At 41.8% G+C, this 19,871-nt stretch overlaps 1 protein-coding gene across 1 annotated transcript in view; it reads right to left on the minus strand.

The window, feature by feature from the left end:
- The window catches only part of LOC109419802 (prion-like-(Q/N-rich) domain-bearing protein 25), a 104,753-nt gene extending 86,939 nt beyond the window's left edge, over window positions 1-17,814 (minus strand). Inside the window, exon 1 of the mRNA XM_062846512.1 lies at window positions 17,234-17,814. Coding sequence (XP_062702496.1) covers window positions 17,234-17,291 — 58 coding nt within the window. The 5' untranslated portion in view covers window positions 17,292-17,814. The remainder of the gene's footprint in view (window positions 1-17,233) is intronic.
- Between the last annotated feature and the right edge of the window lie 2,057 nt (window positions 17,815-19,871).

Consider the following 19,871-nt stretch of genomic DNA (forward strand, 5'->3'; position numbering starts at 1 on the left):
CTACACGGCATGCTTCAACTTCAAAAGGTCTTATTACATATCAAAGTGAATCCTGACCCAACGATACCTTCCCTACTAACAATCACTCCTTCCTGCAGCTTTTGGTGGAGACGTACGGTAAACGCCAACTTTCACATAACAAAAGTTGCTATTAAAATTCCTTCCCTCTTCCAACCTGACTGCAAGGACGTGTCCGGCACCGTTATTGTACCGTTAAAGAGAGCCTCTGAAGCGTGCACAGTGAGAATGTTGACCACTCCCAGTCAATTATTCAGTTGATTCATTGTGCAATTGTCATTGGTTCGGCTCAATCACGGAGTAGCAACCATAGATATGTGCAGTAGCCTGGTACACGGTTTATATGGGAAAAAACAAAAATTGGAAAAACTCTAACTCGTGTATACTTTTTGAGTTCCACTTCGGTCCCATACCAACTGTGCAAAATTTCAGATCGATCGGAGAAACTATAGTTTAGCGCCCGCCATTCTTAGTTTTTCGTACGATTTACTATGGAGAAATTTTACTTCGGCAAAGAAAAATCGCTAGGAGTCAGATCCCTAAAAATAAGTCGTTGAATGATTTCTGTAGAAAACTTCACGAAGAATCAGACCTCCGAAGACCGCAAACCGACGTTCGTGAAAAAAGTTATTAAGCCTCCCCCGATCGATAAAATGACGAGATTTTACTATTTATTGTTATTCCTTACATGTTAAACAGCTTTGGCATGCCATTCGGGTTTCAGTCAATAACTTTTTCCACATGCCTTAGGTCGCTTTGCAGTCTTCGGAAGGTTGGTTCCTCGTAAAATTTCCAACATAAATCATTCATCGATTCATTTTTGGGGGTTAAGGGGAAACCTGTGGCGATTTTTCTTTCAAATAGTGATTTTCCCCATAGTAAATCGTATGAAAACTTAAAATGGCTGGCGCTAAAATATAGTTTCTCCGATCGAGCTGAAATTTTGCACAGTCGATATGGGACCAAAAGGGAACTCAAAAAGTGTACAGGAGTAAAATGTCTTTTGGTGTCTCACGCTAATGTGCAGTCAGTCTAAGCTAAGCTAAGCTTTTATCACATCATCACTGGTATGCTACAAATATTAAAATTGACAGTATACCAGAAGAAATTCTAAGAAATATATCCTGGGTGCTTTTCAATACTGGTTGTGCAAGCACTAGAATAGAATAGATTAGTAATAGGCTGTTTTACCTCACGCAAACCTGCCAGGAAAAGGCCTACTTTCCCACACCAAATTAGCAGAGCTGTGATGCTTCATTACAGCACTAATTTGCGTTGCGTAATGAACCATTACAGCACTGTTTTTAGTATTGATCAACTTCTTCATGCTTTCTGGACGCAGTTTTGAAAAAAAGGTGACAACTGCACAGTATAACCTGCTATGATCAGATTTTCTTAATCATGGCTTGGCTATGAACATCAGTGCGCAGTTTGGTGCAAAAGCTTAGATAAAAACTAGCCTCAAGCGGTAATTTATGCAACTGCAAAAAAACCGTTGTACGCAATTCGGTGCAGAACTCGATTTTTACAGCACTCGTCGTAATTATCCAACTCGGCAAGCCTCGTAGGATAAATGTACGACTCGTACTGTATAAATCTCCATTCTGCACTTTTTGTTGCGTAAACTACTATTATGCAATTCAGTATCATAATTTATATTTTATATAACTCATTTTGATATCATATTGGCCAATTTTTCCGAACTGGCTCATTATGCAACTGAAATGAGTAGCATAATGAAAAATAGTTGTATAATGTTCATAATGCAACTCATTTGAGTTGCATTATGAACATTATGCAACTCAAATGGGTTGCATTATGAAAAAAAATCATTGCATAAAATTTTGTATGGAATTCGTTGCAAAACTCGATTTTTTCAGCACTCTTCGTATTTATCCAACTCGGCAAGCCTCGTTGGATAAATGTACGACTCGTGCTGAAAAAATCAACTGCAACTCGTTACATAAATAACTATTATGCAACTCATTTGAGTTGCATAATGTTCATAATGCAACTCATTTGAGTTGCATAATGTTCATAATGCAACTCAAATGAGTTGCATAATGAACATTATGCAACTATATTTCATTATGCAACTCATTTCAGTTGCATACTAAAACAGTGCGGTAAAGTTGGCCATATGATACTCAGATGAGTTGTAGGAAATGGAAATTATGATACTGAATTGCATAATTGAGATTTCCACATGAGACGCTAAATTTCGTTAAGGACTACTTGTGTCACTCACCTTTGGGGATGATTTGTGAAAAAATACCTGGATTTTTCACGTTTCTAAAATGCTCAATGAATGAGTTGCTATGGGAACAGCGAACTTCCCCTTCGATTTTCTCCGTTCGTTGATTTTGTTAGATACGGTGTTTGGTAAAGTTAGGCTTGAAATATGATACTTTGTATAGATCATAGGCATAAGCCGATGTTCGACTGACATAATTCCTGGAGGAACTCCTAGAAAAATTCGTGGAGGATCTCCTGGAGGATTTCCTGACGGATTTCTTGAAGGAACTCCTGGAGGAATTCCCGGAGGAACTCCTGAAGGAATTAGCGAAGAAATTTGTGGAGGAATTAGTATAAAAACGCTAAATTTTCAAAGGAACTCCTAGAAGAAGCTTTGAATGGCATTAGCATAAAAATTATTACAAGTTTTATTTTTATGTTAAATGTGCTATTTTCACTTGTGAATATTCCCCTAGTAATAATGCACATTTATAGGGCTCTGGCAGAATAGAGGCCCACAATCCTATTTCGATTGCCGACATTCAGGCCATTTCGGGTCGTGATTAAGTGCTAGAGCTGTCAACCTTTCCCTGGCACAGACTTCAAGTTATAGAACTCAGTGATGAAACCCGAATCGAGATGCCCCCTTAGGATTAGAAATTCCTAGACAAAACTCAAGCTATGAAAGCAACTAATGCTGCGAACGAAAGGTAATACCAGAGAAAATACGATTACAGGATTGACTGATGGACCAACAACATTACTGAAACCTCGTCATCCTGTCTTCGGAAATCCTTATCCACAAGGGTAACAGGGCTAAATATATGTTTTGTGTTGTGTCTGTCCATTTGTGATATCCTAATTTATTACGCATTTGTAAGGTTCCACTACAATATGCTATATTTTAATGTGCATTTGTAGTGCTCCATATTTTTTTCGTAATAAAATGCTAAATGAATTTTCAAAGGAACTCCTAGAAGAAGTTTTGAATGAATTCCAGGAGGAATGCCCAAAGATTTTCTCCTACGGGAATTTTTGGTGGAATTTCAGAAGGAACTCCTGGACGAATTCCCTTAAGAACTCTTGGAGGAATTCCTTAAGGAATCACCGGAGGAATTCTCAGAGAAACCCCTGGAGGAAAGGAATCCTAGAAAGATTTTCTAAATTATTGCCAGATGAATTTCCTAGAGGAAGGAATTCCTGTAGAAATTCCGAATCCTGAATTAATTCCTGAATTAATTTCATAGCACTCCTGGCGGAATCCCAGAAACAATTTCCATCGGGATTTTTTAATGTGGGAGTGATATCCTGAACATCCTCTAATGAACGTGCATACTATTTGTATTCGACACTGCCGCCCGAGCGTACTGACATTGTAAGGAACATTAGTGTTTATCAGTAAAAGCAATAGTTCGGTCGTAATCAATTTGATGTTAGATAATATATATATTAGACTGGGTCAACAAAGTCGATTTTTTGGAACAATGCTTTTTCGATTCCTTCTAGCGTCCAAAACAACTGTGCAAAATTTGGGAGCGATTGGTTGCGTCCCCTTATTCCGCTTTGCGATTGAAATTTATATGGAATTTAGTATGGGAAAACGTGCTTTTTTGCATTTTTCCAATAAATTGAAATTTTTCGTCTAAAACTATCTAACTAATGACGTTCAAGCATAGCCTAGGATATGCCGAAAAACTTTGCCGAAGACCGCAAAGTGATCCGACACTTGTGAACAAAGTTATAACGCACAGACTGCCTGGTGGTGCTTATCATTTAACATGTAAAGGAATAACATCAATAATAAAATCTCAGTTTTTGGCCTAAGTTACCAAGCGAATAACTTTTTTCACAAGCGTCGGATCACTTTGCGGTCTTCGGCAAAGTTTTTCGGCATATCCTAGGCTATACTTTAACGTCATTAGTTAAACGGTATTAGACAAAAGAATTCAACTTATGAGTAAAATGCAAAAAAGTACGTTTTCCCATACTAACTTCCATACAAATTTCAATCACAATGCGGAATACGGGGACGCAACCAATCGCTCCCAAATTTCGCACAGTTGTTTTGGACGCAAAAAGGAGTTAAAAAAGCTTTGTTCCGGGTTGATGCGGTCGAATTTAAAGTTTCTCCATACAACGTTGACCCACTCTAATATATATAATACATACGTCTTAAGTTTAATTATCGTCTTATAGCATCTGCAATATTCGAAGTTATCATACAGAACGCGTTCCCCCTTCTCGGGTTGTGGATTGTAAAATTATTGAATTCAATCACCTAGATGTATTCTTAGAATAAGCCTGGCCATGGTATTCCATGATCAATTCCAGAAAATGTTCTAACGGGAATACGAAGACGATCCAAGAGGAGGCTCCTGGAAGGAAGCCTGTTAAAAAACCATAATGGATTATTGTATAGGTATTACGAAAGGAATACCTATGCACGGGCATTTGTGGCTGACGGGTATTCCAGGATAAATCTAGACAGGAATATCCTCAGAAATTTCTGTGAGAATTCCGGTGGGTAATACTGGGGTAACTCCTGTGAAAATATCTGGTCAATTTCCTTGAATGAATTTCAGATTCTTCAAGCTATTCTTACGGAATCAACTGCAACACCTCCTCTTCCCAAGGACCTCATTTCTACCCATAGTCCATATAGTTTTCATCCAACATCAACTGACCACAGTTCTCTTAAAATCTCCTTAGGCGTCGTCCATAAATAACGTAACGCTCTAGGGGGAGGGGGGAGTACGACCGAGCGTTACGGCCCATACAAAATTTTTAGGGTTTTCATACAAAAAAGCGTTACGGAGGTGGGAGGGGGGGTCTAAAAATGTCGATTTTAGCGTTACGTAATAAATGGATGCTGCCTTATTACCCCGCTATCTTCAACACCATAACAAAAAAATGTGGCACAACTCTACGGTGATTTTTCTTTTTAATTTTAGAATCATCTAACTTCGAAACTGGGGTCTCAAGTCAGCCCAGTTGCTAAGGCTATGGATCGCCAATCCGGAGACGGCGGGTTCAATTCCCGTTCAGGTATCTAGACTCCCTGGGCAAATTGTATCATTGTACTTGCCACGCAATATACAAAGTCATGCAATGACAGGCAAAGAAACCCGTTTAATTAATAACAGTGGGAGTGCTCAAAGAACATTAAGTTGAAGCGAGGCAGGCCAAGTCCCAGTGGGGACGTAGAGCCATAAAGAAGAAGAAGCAGAACTTCGAAATGCCGAATTTATTATCGAATTGAGGGCATATCATTTCACGACTTTTTAGCACCTGGACTCCCATAGTGCAACCACGAAAGACCTGACCCGCATCAGTAAAAGTTTCTTGCTAAAGGGAACAGGTTCTGGGAATCGTTTGGTGACACTCTTTTCCAAGTTTTGCTCGTTGGTTTGGTATACGTATTGTGGAAACTTCACATTGATGCAAATGCAAAGGCAACGCAAAGTTTCTTGGTGGTACACCTACCATACTAGGTTGAACCAGCATGGGAAAACTAGGGAAGATATAAACAGTCGATTATTTGATTGCCAACTTACATTTGCATATCGGAGTGGTTTGGTTTTGTGGTTGAAGCGCCAGAATTAAGTTTTTGGTTTATTTTTAGAATAAGGAATGCATATTACGTAAAGCGAATATTGATTTTTTTTTTCAAAAAAGGGGACAAAAGCATGAGCAAAGATGACCATATAATTCATAGTTTTCACACCGCTTTTAGCAGACCAATTGAAATTTCCTAGAGAACTTATGAATGCTTGGGACTAGTTAACCATTCTGAATGAACATAATTCGAGGGCTCCCAGTTTCAGAAAGGTCTATAATGGCATCGACTACGTCCAAACGGTAATTGGGAAAGGAAAGGAATGTTAGTCGGAAAACTAGAGATTCTAGACTTTTTCATCGTATATTCTTTCGTTCGTACTTCGATTACCAGTTTAAAATTTCCATTCGTTAATGTGAAACGTAAACATGTTTCTTTAACGTCTACTGTACTAAAAAGCATCACTCTACACTACAATGTAAAAAGAACTAGACTATCTGCTCAATTGTGTTTGAATGTTTTGGATGAGTTTCACGGTCATCATGAGGTTATTGGGTACACACAAACTGTCGGTCGCTCCAACGCATGCAGGAGCATGGAAACACGACACGACATACAATTATAGTGACCACAGAATATCACTGTTAACTGAATAGGGTATAAAACTCACACGCAAACATGGTTGTGGTGGATTAAAGCACATTTACCGTACTGATTGTTGAGCTCATTTGCTTTGAGGGGTTTGCGGCTGAAATCGACCGGTGCGTAGATCATATCAACGGAGCGTTAGAAAGGGTTCGATTGATGAATGGTGTACCAAAGAGTGGTTTGTCAGTTTGTTTAGTCTCCCCGTCTCCCCTTGAAGTTGAATGATTTTTATAGCTGAAAACAAACTAACATTTACTACTTCCGAAACCAGTCCACCAATGGTAGGAATTCACATAAAAAGTATAATCGAACAATCAAATTTAGCTCAGCGATTGCTCATTAAAAGCAAACGATGTTCAACAAGCCTACACGGGCTACACGCTTAGAGAAATGTGCACAGTGGCTGCGAAATTGTGATACAGCGTTCATTAATTTCATGCTTTCATCTCATGAAATGAAATAGTTGCTTAACCCTCGACTGATCGCGCTGTTGTATTTTGCACAACACGTTTAAAAAATCACGCTTTTGATACTCAGCATAAGGTGGTGCTGGCGGTGGTAACTAAAACGCAATCACTCGAGGGTTTACTAGTTCCTTTATGTTCAACTGTCACCCCGTTCAAAGGTCGAATGGCATCACGGTTGCGCCTTTCCGTGAAAAAAAAAATAGATGTTTTACTCAGATTTACCGAATGGCCATATTGGCGACACCAGCCCTCAACTACCTGAAGAGCGCTTTTCATCAGGTCAATAAGAGTGCTGACTAACAATATTAGGTAGTCTTCGGCAAGACCATAAGTAGGAAAACCACTGTTATTTAGTACCCTCAATAGCGTAGATGCTACGAGATTTTACAAAAGTGGTGACCAGACTCCCCCTTGGGGGCATCCACAAACACTCAATTTCCTAATCGCTGCTTGACGGAATATCGAGAAGAGATGTTGATTTTTGAGCATTTGGTGAATCCAATTGGAAATCATTGGAGATATACCATGACTCCGTGCGGCTTCCAATATGGCATCGAAAGGCACGTTGTAACAGGCACCCTCGATATCTAAGAAAACACTCAAGTAGGATTGCTTTTGAGCGAATGCCTTCTCGTAAAAAAACATTGTGTAAAAGAGTCACAGTGGACTTTCCAGATTGGTAAGCATGTTGGTTCACATGAAGAGGGACGTTGGTCAGATGAACATCACGGATGTGATGATCCACAGTGCGTTCTAAGCATTTCAGAAGAAAAAAGGTCAAACTGATAGATCTGAAACTCTTTGCTTCTTCATACGACGCACGGCCCACTTTCGGAATAAACTTCACAGTAATATCCCACCAATATTTGGAAATAAACCCTGTAGCAAAACTGCAAACAAGTACCTAAGTAGTTCTTTTTTTTTCAAAACAAGTAAAATAGGATAAATCCTATCTGCCCCGGGAGATTTGAAGGAGCAAAGCTATTTAATCGACTTAATCGATTCTAAAGTTATGATACTTCGATCCGAAGCCAGAGATTCATAACTTCAAGAAAAGACATCAGGGTCATCCGAAAATGTAATATCCACACATCCGGAGAAGTGTGTGCTGAACAAACATTTCAAAACTTCCTCATCAAGGAAGCGAAATCACCATTTAGCAAACGAAGTTCGTTCACTTGAAAATCCTTAGATTTTGCAAGAATTTTGTTCAACCGACTGACTTCACTCAAACTGGAAGCATTTATATAAAGGTTTTTCAAGCCGGATCGTTCAGCAAGTCGAAGAGCTTTCTGGTAGGCCTTACGAGCCGACCTGAAAGCCTCCAAGCCAGCCGAACGTCGTCTGTTCCAACTCATTCTACATTGTTTCTTGAGCTTCACCGGATCAGAGTTCCACCAGGGGGTTCCCCTTGTGGTCTTCACATACCGCAGAGGGCAAGCTTCTCCAAAAGCTTCCATGATGAAGGCCATTGTATTATCAACGACATAATCTAAATCACTTGGAGTGTCAATGGATGGTGAGTATCCATGAAATTTGACTGCAAGCAAATCGGTGAAGAGATCCCAGTTGGTTGGAGGGGGGGTGGTTCACATGTTCAAAAAAGATGTAACGATGGTCAGATAAAGATTCGTCACCTGACACATGTCAATTGGTCAGCTCGTGACTAATTCTGCTACAGCAAAGCGTTATGTCTAACAATTCCTCTCTATCAGATACAATGAAGGTTGGATGGTTGCCTATGTTAAGTAATCCGAGATCTGTACTACTGAAGTTTTCAAACTGGAGCCTCTCAAGTTAAAACATAAAAAAACACTTGTTCATTAGAGCCGCCTAGTGGCAGAATTGCGAAACAAGAGTTTATGTTTATGTAAGTTTATGTCATACTGATCAACTTTGCCAAAGACACCAACTCTCTAAGTTATCGGGATTCTGAGATATGAGGTTTTGAAAATTTACTTGCTCACTAGCGCCGCCCAGTGGAGGAATTCCGAACTTCGCAACTCATCGTCAGTAAGTTATTGGCGTACCCAACAACTTTTCCGAAGAAACTATCCTTCCAAATTATCAGGGTCTTGAGCTGTCGAATATCGTAACGTTTGCTTGACAACCTGATATAATTCCTGTAGTGCAATTTAGCATCAAACTGTTGATGGTGCCTCTAGCGGCCAAGTTGCCAACTAATCATATTAACCAAAGTTCTAAATGGTAGATCTTATCATGCCCTAAAACTTTGCCGAAGAAAGTATTGCGCTAACTCTTAACACACCCGAGATAATAGGCCACACCCCCAAAAAGCCGAAATCCCATAAGCTCTTAGTCTCCTATAACGCTCACCCCTGTCTAGTAGGAGTTCGTTTAATAGGAGTCCGTTTAATAGGAATTCGTTTAGTAAGAGACTCGACTGTACATCGGTTGTGATAACACATAAATCTCTGGTTGTTAGTTCAGATATGAGTGTAGCAACAAATGTGTTGTTGACAAGCACACATGCTCGAGGCATAACACGCGAGTTTACCATTTCATTTTTGGTGGAAATAGCGTGTTCACAAGGTTTTCTAGATAGAAATTTTCTATATGAAAATAAGGTTCTTGGGCTAAAGCCACTTGGGCTGTACAATTTTGCATACGTCTGCAAAGATTGATCGTTGCTGTTCTTTTATACTGAAGACTCTTTACAATCACTCCACAAAAAAGAACAACAGCAATAAACTCTAATCACCACCAGACATGAAAACGCCAAAGGCGGCGAAACACAGAAGTAAGGCATTCTTACCGGTCAGACTAAGGCCTGAGTGCCCTTTGTACGTGGATGTGCGTCTCCAGATCTGCACTCTGCGTAGGGTCCGCAGATCGTCCTCCACTAGGTCGACCCACCTAGCTCGCTGCGCACCACGTCTTCTTGTACCGGTCGGATGACTCTCGAGAACCATTTTAATCGGGTTGCTATCCGACATCCTGATGACGTGACCCGCCCACCGTAGCCTCCCGATTTTCGCGGTATGGACGATGGTTGGTTCTCCCAGCAGCTGATGCAGCTCGTGGTTCATTCGCCTTCTCCAAGTCCCGTCTTCCATCTGCACTCCGCCGTAGATGGTACGCAACACCTTCCGTTCGAAAACTCCAAGGGCGCGTTGGTCCTCTGCACGTAGGGTCCATGTTTCGTGCCCATAGAGGACGACCGGTCTAATCAGCGTTTTGTAGATAGTTAACTTCGTGTTACGGCGAACTTTATTCGATCGTAGAGTTCTGCGGAGTCCAAAGTAAGCACGATTTCCTGCCACAATGCGCCTCTGAATTTTTCTGCTGGTGTCGTTGTCGTCGGTCACCAGTGAGCCCAAGTACACGAATTCTTCAACCGCCTCGATTTCATCACCGTCGATATGAATTCGGGGTGTCGGGCGCGGTGATTCCTCCCTGGAGCCCTTTACCATCATGTACTTTGTCTTCGACTCATTAATGACTAATCCGATTCGCCTGGCTTCACTCTTTAGTCGGATGTACGTTTCCGCCATCGTCTCAAATTTACGAGCAATAATATCAATATCATCGGCGAAACCAAGCAGCTGAACGGACTTCGTGAAAATCGTCCCACTCGTGTTTATCCCCGCTCTTCTTATTACACCCTCCAAAGCAATGTTGAACAGCAAGCACGAAAGACCATCACCTTGCCGTAACCCTCTGCGAGATTCGAAGGGACTCGAGAGTGTCCCTGATACTCGAACTACGCACATCACTCGATCCATCGTCGCCTTGATCAACCGTATCAGTTTATCCGGGAATCCGTATTCGTGCATAATCTGCCATAGCTGTTCTCGATCGATTGTATCATACGCCGATTTGAAATCGATGAACAAGTGATGTGTGGGCACGTTGTATTCGCGGCATTTCTGCAACACCTGGCGGATGGCGAACATCTGGTTCGTTGTAGCGCGTTCACCCATAATTCCAGCCTGATATTGTCCCACGAACTCTCTTGCAATAGATAGACGGCGGCATAAAATTTGAGAGAGTATCTTGTAGGCAGCGCTCAGTAGTGTGATCGCGCGGTAGTTCCCGCAATCCAACTTGTCGCCCTTTTTGTAGATGGGACACACGATACCTTCCATCCATTCCTCCGGTAATACTTCCTCTTCCCAAATCTTGGTAATGACCCAGTGTAGTGCTCTCACCAGTGCTTCTCCACCGTATTTTAGAAGCTCGCTTGGTAGTTGATCTGCTCCAGCGGCTTTGTTGTTTTTCAACCGGCCAACCTCCTTCTCAATCTCTTGGACGTCAGGAGCCGGAAGTCTTTCGTCCTGTGCACATACTCCTAGATCTGTTACCACGCCACCTTCGGTACTTGCAACGTCGCCATTGAGGTGCTCATCGTAATGCTGCCGCCACCTCTCGACCACCTCACGCTCGCTCGTGAGAAGATTCCCGTGATTATCTCGGCACATGTCGGCTTGTGGCACAAAGCCTCTGCGCGAGCGGTTCAGCTTCTCGTAGAACTTTCGTGTGTCCCTAGCGCGGTACAGCTCTTCCATCGCTTGTAACGTGCCTCAGTCGCTCTCGTAGGGTGTTGCAGCATTCTCGCCCATGCTGCATTCTTCTCATTTTTCAACTGTTCACATTCGCCGTCGTACCAGTCGTTTCTGTGATTCGGAGTCGCGAAGCCTAGTGCTGTAGCCGAGGTACTATCTATGACGAATCGGATGTCCCTCCAGCCATGTTCAAGTGTAACTGCGCCAAGCTGCTCTTTCGTTGGTAGGGCCACTGCTAACTGCTGCGCGTAGTCTTGAGCCACTTCTACGTTACGCAGCTGCTCGATGTTGAGCCGCGGCGTTCGACTTCGATGCGTGGTAATAACTGTCGAAAGTTTTGAGCGCATGCATACAGCGACTAAGTAGTGATTCGAATCTATATTCGCACTGCGGTATGTGCGGACGTTGGTTATATCCGAGAAGAATTTACCGTCGATTAGAACGTGGTCGATTTGCTTTTCTGCTTGCTGATCGGGTGATCTCCAGGTGGCTTTGTGGATATCTTTGCGGGGGAAGAAGGTGCTTCGGACTACCATACCACGGGAGGCTGCAAAGTTTACGCATTGCTGGCCGTTATCATTCGATACGGCGTGAAGGCTGTTTCGCCCGATTACCGGTCTGTACATTTCCTACCTGCGCGTTCATGTCGCCGATAACGATTTTCACGTCACGCGGTGAGCAACCATCGTATGTTTGCTCTAACTGCGCGTAGAACGCATCTTTCTCGTCATCGGGTCTCCCTTCGTGTGGGCACTGGACGTTGATGATGCTGTAGTTGAAGGAACGGCCCTTAACTCTCAACATGCACATCCTTACGTTGATCGGCTGCCACCCGATCACACGTTGTCGCAATCAGATGTTGCCTCAGCATACGCGCAAAATCTCGAGGCAACGTTGCCAGACGAGCGAGAGCCCAATGCACAGTGGTCCACGAACCAGATTTACGAGGAAAGATACATTCAATGCCTTCAAATGAGTTTTTAGGCAAATATGGTCTTCTACAAAGTTGTCCCTAATAAAAAGGCCCTCTTTAAAATGTGCATTAAAATTAGGGTGGTCCATATTTTCAAAGAAATTGCTAACCAAACTTTTTTATTTGCAAGAATAACTGAATACATTCTTCGGAGAAGTTGTAAAGCTATCAATTTGGAGCAAGTTTGCTGAAGACACTTTTTATGTAGCTTTAAAACTGACCGATCTAGAGGTATTTTTCTGAATAAGCTTAGGGTGGTTCAAGAAAAACTGGTTTTCTGGCGTCAACTTTTTCAGTTTCGATTTTTCATCAAAGTCGCCCAAAAAACACTTGTAGAGCATTTGAAGACGCGTCGTTTCGTGCGCTGAGATGCTTATCTCTTTTGGTTCAAAAGTTACAGGCGTTTTTCTTAAAAAATCATAGTTTTTAAAAAGGGTTTGTGATGGGTTGGGGCAAACATAAAAAATATCTTTTGTCCGCATTCCAAAGATGAAATGTTGTTATAAAACATATCAAAAAATTAGAGGGGTGTTATTTTTGTAACTCAAGTGAAAAATACTTGAAAAGTGCCTATTTTTTCTAGAAAATCATCAATATCTTTTGAACGGAATGATGTAGCAACATTCTCAGCGCACGAAAATGCGCGTTTTTGGAAGCTCTTGAAGTGGTTCTTAGGCGACTTTGACGAGAAATTTGAAACAAAAAAGATAAAGCAATAAAACGATTTGTTCTAGCGTCACCCTATGAAAACTATGGGAAAATGCTCCAAATTTGGTCAAAACAGTTTAATCGCTTTGTCTATTATGTTTCAAAACTCTAATCAAAGTTGTCTAAGAACCATTTTTAGAGCTTTGAAAAACGCACATTTTCGTGCGCTGAGAATGTTGCTACGTCATTCCGTTCAAAAGATGTTGATGATTTTTTTAGAAAAAATAGGCACTTTTCAAGTATTTTTCACTTGAGTTACAAAAATAACACCCCTCTAATTTTTTGATATGTTTTATAACAACATTTCTTCTTTTGAATGCGGGCAAAAGATATTTTTTATGTTTGCCCCAACCCGTCAAAACACCTTTTAAAAAAAACTATGATTTTTTAAAGAAAAATGCCTGTAACTTTTGAACCAAAAGAGATAATTCCCAAGCAGCACCTGCAACATCATGCAGATTGTGGCTTTCTATGCTTTGCGGCTTTGTTTCATAGAAATCACAAATTACCACGTGTTTGACATCGATCTGTGGAGGCGGAGCTTACATATTGCTCGCAAGTGATAATACAGTCAGCTTACATTAAATGTGTTATGTAACATGTCTGAAACATCTAACTCTGGTTTGTTTGTTCAGATTAGGTTCCATATGCGTTACAGAAAACTTGAGCGTCTTTTCATTTTGACAGTTCTCTAGCTTGTGACAAAGAAGGTGCAATAAAGTAACAAGTAACTTCAGTAGCTTTTATGGTGTGTTGAGCATCGATTCTCTCACAGAGCTTTTGGTGTAGTATGTAAGGTGAGTAGATAATACTCCTGGTGTTCTTCTTCTTCTTCTTTGTGGCTCTACGTCCCAACTGGGACTTGGCCTGCCTAGCTTCAACTTAGTGTTCTTTGAGCACTTTCACAGTTATTAATTGAAGGACTTTCTTTGCCTGCCATTGCATGAATTTGTATATTGTGAGGCAAGTACAATGATACTCTATGCCCAGGGAGTCGAGAAAATTTTCCCGACCGGAACGGGAATCGAACCCGCCGTCTCCGGATTGGCGATCCATAGCCTTAACCACTAGGCTAACTAGAGACCCCACTCCTGGTGTCCAGTCTTCAAAGATGATCATTGATAAGCTGAGTTTTGAAAAAGCATGCGTTGAAAAACTCAATGCTTCGCAACAAATTTGAACATTTGCATTTTATTACTCCTGTGCTCACTTGATCAGAAATACTGCATCATTGATTCAAATCATTTCAGTGAAGTAAGTTCTTTTTATGTTTGATGGATGCATCATAACGTTATGAAGTAAACATATCTGAAACTGTATTATGGGTACAGTGTTAAATTCAGGCCACATAAAGGGTATCATGGGTACGTTTTGGATGACCTGAAACATTTAAATTAAACCCTTTACAGCAGGATGGTCAAGATGGCCTCGGCTATGAAACCGAACATAAGAAACGTGTTTGAGGCCAGCGAGGATGGGGCATCAAAGACAAAATAATCCGGCTCTGAAGGGTTAAAATGAAGTCGCATGGAGGTTATCGGTATGACACAATGGTTTGATTGAATTTCAAAATTCTGCACCGTTGATCACATAAGGGACATTCAGGAAATAATCAAAGCCAATTCTGGGAGTCTAAAGGTACTTAAACACCAGTCAAACGGTAAATCAAACATTATGTGGCTAACGACCAACTCGATCCGATTGACGCAATGTTTGTTACAAACCACAAGTCTGAGCGAGTTAATCGGTCGTGTGGCCAAGTTTCACCAGCCGTTTGCCTGGTGTCCAGGAACCCTTGGGAAAAAGGCATTTTTTTTTCGTTGTTAATACGGAAGAATTACTCCTCAGGAAATGTAATTTCGGACAAAGTGATGCAACCATATAAATCAAATAACTTAGAAACGAGAAATGTATTTATTAACAGTAATAATATGTAGGTGGCATTGTAAGTAATGTCGTTACGCTTCTTGCTTGAGAGACCAGTGAAATAACGAAATAAAACCTCTGGAAAAGAGGCAATAATGGCTAAATAGATGTTTTCACTACGCTGCAGCGCGCTGGTTGGTTCCAAATCGAGACGTGCCAAGATAGCCTTCTGTCATTTTTACCCATCCTCGATCCATGCTTGATATTCTAAAATGGAAGGGACACTTTAGAACAGCTTCAAAGTTCAATTTAAATAACTGCACCACACACCTCTATGTCTCATACTAGGTCTCACATTAAAATACGATGACCAAAACACTAGGTAGCAGGACGTGAGAGGGCTTTTTCAGCATTCGACGACACGCAAATCAAGTTTGCTATTAGCGTTGCTAGGCCTATCACGCATAGCAGTTTTTCCTGGAATGCTGCTCACCCAGAGCGAATGATTTAGATCAATGATGCAGTATTTTGGCAAAATGAGAGGAGCGGACAAGGGAGCGAATCAAAGCAATGTTGCTTTGCAAACAGGGAGCGCGCACTTTTCTGCTCCTTGGTTTTGACATCAAAGCAGTGCAATGAAAAGGAAATTTTGAAGACTGCTGGTGTCCATGGTTCGAGTCTGGACAAAATCTTTTCCCAACTTTTTTATCATTCCTCCTCGTTTATGTTGCATAAGAATTCAGAATCTGCGCGTTTTGGGTTTCAAAGAAGAAGCAATTGTGTTATGTCGTCCGTAATACGGACAGTGAATAAATTGCACTAAGGTTGCTGTTACTGGGTTAGCAACAAGTCGTGTTGCTTGGGTAACGATCATCTCAGCGCACGAAACGACGCGTCTTCAAATGCTCTACAAGTTTCTTGGGTGACTTTGATGAAAAACCGAAACTGAAAAAGTTATCGCCAGAAAACCAGTTTTTCTTGAACCACCCTAAGCTTATTCAGAAAAATACCTCTAGATCGGTCAATTTTAAAGCTACATAAAAAGTGTCTTCAGCAAACTTGCTCAAAATCGATAGATCTACAACTATCTTGAAGAATGTATATAGTTATTCTTGCAAATAAAATAGTTTGGTTCCCAATTTCTTTGAAAATATGGACCACCCTAATTTTCATGTATATTGAAAATAGGGCCTTGTTTTTAGGAACAACTTTGTAGAAGACCATATTAATCTAGAAAATCATTTGAAGGCGCTAAATGCATCTTTCCTCGTAAATCTGTTTCGTGGACCATTATGCAATGTCTACAGGACTGCTGGAGTACAGTAAAACCAGCCATCAACGGTGCAGCAGAGAGCACCATCGGGTACGTATAAAGAAAGATATTGACGAAACGAATGATTTGACAGCCGAACCATGCAGGGATAAGGACGGAGGCCTCTTGACGGACGGACGTGAGGTGATCGAAAGGTGGAAGCAGCACTTCGATCAGCACCTGAACGGCGTGGAGAACGTAGGCACGGGAGCCCACGGCAACGGAGGAAACGACTATGCCTGTGCAGTAGAGGACGGAAACCAACCAACTTTCACGCTGAGGGAAGTTCAGAATACCATTAGCCGGATCTAAATCAACAAAACAGCTGGTAAGGATGGTATCGCAGCTGAACAAGTCAAAATGGGTCGCGAAAAGTTGTCTGCGTCGGTTGATAGTCAAGATCTAGGAAACCGAACAGTTACCGGAGAAGTTAAAGGAAGGGGTAATCTGCCCCATTCACAAGAAAGGCGACCATTTGATACCATCACCTAAAAAGTGGCGTACTATTGTTGATTATGTCTTACATTATGTTGTGTATAGTGGGTTGAATTTTACTATAAGCCTTCAAATTTCTGACTGTTTTTCCCCGTATAGGCTTGGGTCACTCTAGTCACTCAATCGTGATCAAATAAAGCTTATTGAAATTTACATAAGTAACTGTGCAAGCTCATTGAATCTGGGATCGATTTGTGCTATGGATTTTTCTAACACTTATTTGCTGCTAACTGTTTCCATCCATGGGATAAACACATGCTTTTCCTGGAAATCTGCGATAAGTTCACCTGTTTGCCAGAAGTAATCCTAATTGTGAATCCAATTGTGTTAATTAATTAAAAAAAACGTGTATTTTTATTCCATTTGGCACCCTGCAACCACCACGAATACAACAAGCACCTGGAAATGTAACCGCATAATGAATCTAACCTTTGGAGTTAACGACACGCAAACCGAAGGATCCTTGTGGTTCTAATTTAATCAGCATTAACACTCGACGCCTTCCCCACGCACCACTGGCGACCACTGCACAGGGCGTAATGACACAGAGACGCAATTCACAGCGGATATTTCCCCCTCGGCAATCGATGAAGCACTTCAGCTCTTCGAACCACTCACTAACGGGCACCACATTTTACAGGACAAATCGTAATGGCCCTAAAATGTAAACTAATCAACCAGTAGTTGTAGTCCCGTTCACTAGAAGGACGACATTATCCAAGCGGCAGTAGTCGGTCGGTCTGGTGCGGTGGCGAAGACAGTGATTACTCACTGGCAAACACACGAACGCGCCGCACACATCACATGCAAACACACTACCCGAGAAACCGTCCGTCACCGTCGGTCGTCAATAAAGCGACACGCGATATCACATCGGCCAGCTAATGGGGGCGAAAAACACAGTCTGAGCCTTTTTTCGTAGCGACCGACGGCGGACCAAACGCCGGACAAACCGCGACCAGCTGCAAAAGACACACGCGTGCCAACCAGCGAGCGACAGACTACCGACTACGACTCCTGGCCGAACGAGGGAAAACAGACCATAAATATGATTACCGACCTACCGAACCCAAGCAAGGCAGCGCCGGTCAACGAGGTACCTAACCTACCTAGCAAATAACGGAACGGCTGCGAGCGCTCTCAACGGATGGAAAAAGCACCATGCGACTCCATCGTTTTCCGCGGAAAGAGCGTATCATACCTAGGTACCTACCTACAAGTAAATCTCCCTCACACCGCATGGCGATGGATAATGACGGATGGTGGGTGGCAAACGAGACCGCACACCGTTTTGTAAGTATGTGGTACAAGTACACTTCAAAACAAAGCAATATTTACTGTATGCATGTAAATATCGAACTGATCGGGTAGCGTATCGTGTTGAAGGAAATCGATTGAATTTGAATATTTCTCATGCAGAAACATGTTGGAGACGAACGTGTATTGAAGTTAAACGTATCGTATCGAACTGTTGCGAGACCACAGCATGGAGACTCAAGGAATATGTCATAAGGAAGTATTAGACCAAACTTTAATCATTTTGTTTTTAATACAATTACTGCAAGTTTTACCACCCCTACTGGCGACCTGGCGAAGACTAGTGTTTGAACCTTGCCATTAAGCACGGAATTTGGTTTGCTTTGTTCCCTAGGAATCATGGGCTTACTTACCTTACCGGTCAGATTAAGGCCTGAGTGTCCTCTGCTGTACGTAGGAGTAGTCTACAGTCTACTTGGTCCGTGGCTGTGTGTCTCCAGTTCCGCACTCTGCGTAGGGTCGAGAACCATTTTAGTCGGGTGGCCATCCGACATCCTGATGACATGACCCGCCCACCGTAGCCTCCCGATTTTCGCGGTGTGGACGATGGTTGATTCTCTTAGCAGCTGATGCAATTGTGGTGCATTCGCCTTCTCCAAGTCCCGTCTTCCATTTGCACTCCGCCGTAGATGGTAGGTAACACCTTCCTTGAGCATCAGCACGAAAAGTCCATGTTTCAACCGATTGTATCATACGCCGATTTAAATCGATGAACAAGTGATGTGTGAGCACGTTATATTCGCGGCATTTCTGCAACCCCTGGCGGATGGCGAACATCGGGTCCGTTGTAGCGTGTTCACCCATTAATGCAGCTTGATATTGAGGGATTTGCACAAAAGTACACGCGGCCTATCGGTTCCGAAACGTACAGTCGCGAATTTGATTCCCTTATCCTTATCCATTCATCCTTATGGGAAATAATATTGCGGCGTTTCCTACGGTGCATCTGTTCCTTTCGAAAACGAAGGACCGCGTGAACTTTTAGGCAAAGTCCCTTTTTGAAACATTTCAACGACCGCGCGGTGTTTACGTTTCAAGAAATCTGACAATATAACCCCACACGGAGACACTAAAAAACTCAAAATTAGGTTACTTTTAACCTCAATTTTAAATTCTTTTTCATCTCCCTTTTCATGCGCTTTTTCTATTGTTGTCAACCCAACTCTGAGTTTCAATCACAGTACTCAAATTTGAGTGAATACAATCTAGTCGAAATTTCGGTTGGGTGAAAAAACATATCTGGCACTCGAGATTGCGTTGCTCTTTTAGCTTCACAAATTAATTTAGCATTTAATAAAAACAAGATGTTGTATCAACTTTTCTTGATGTTTCTGGTGCCTATGATTCGGTGTTAATTGATTTACTTTTTAATAAATTAAACAATTTAAAAATTCCAATAATAATTACAAATTTTCTATACCATCTCTTTTCATTTGCTTCGTGGCCGAGTGGTTAGCGGCGTCAGTCGTTTAGGTGTCTCGTAAGCCTCGGAGTGTGGGTTCGATTCCCGCACCAGTCGGGGAAAACTTTTCGTCAAACGGAAAATTCTCCACTGGGCCACTGGGTGGTTATACATATGTATTGTCCGTTGTCTAATGTTGTAATGTTCAGTCTGCAGTGGCCGAAAGGTCGAAGACGGTGTAATTGTTTTTTTCATTCAAAATTTTACATTTTTTCCATGAAGGATCCTCAAAATTGATTCGATATAGTTATTTTGGTCTTCCTCAAGGATCTTGCCTAAGTCCCTTTT

This window comes from Aedes albopictus, chromosome 1 (genome assembly GCF_035046485.1).
Source record: "Aedes albopictus strain Foshan chromosome 1, AalbF5, whole genome shotgun sequence".
In the NCBI taxonomy this organism is placed as follows: Eukaryota; Metazoa; Arthropoda; class Insecta; order Diptera; family Culicidae; genus Aedes; species Aedes albopictus.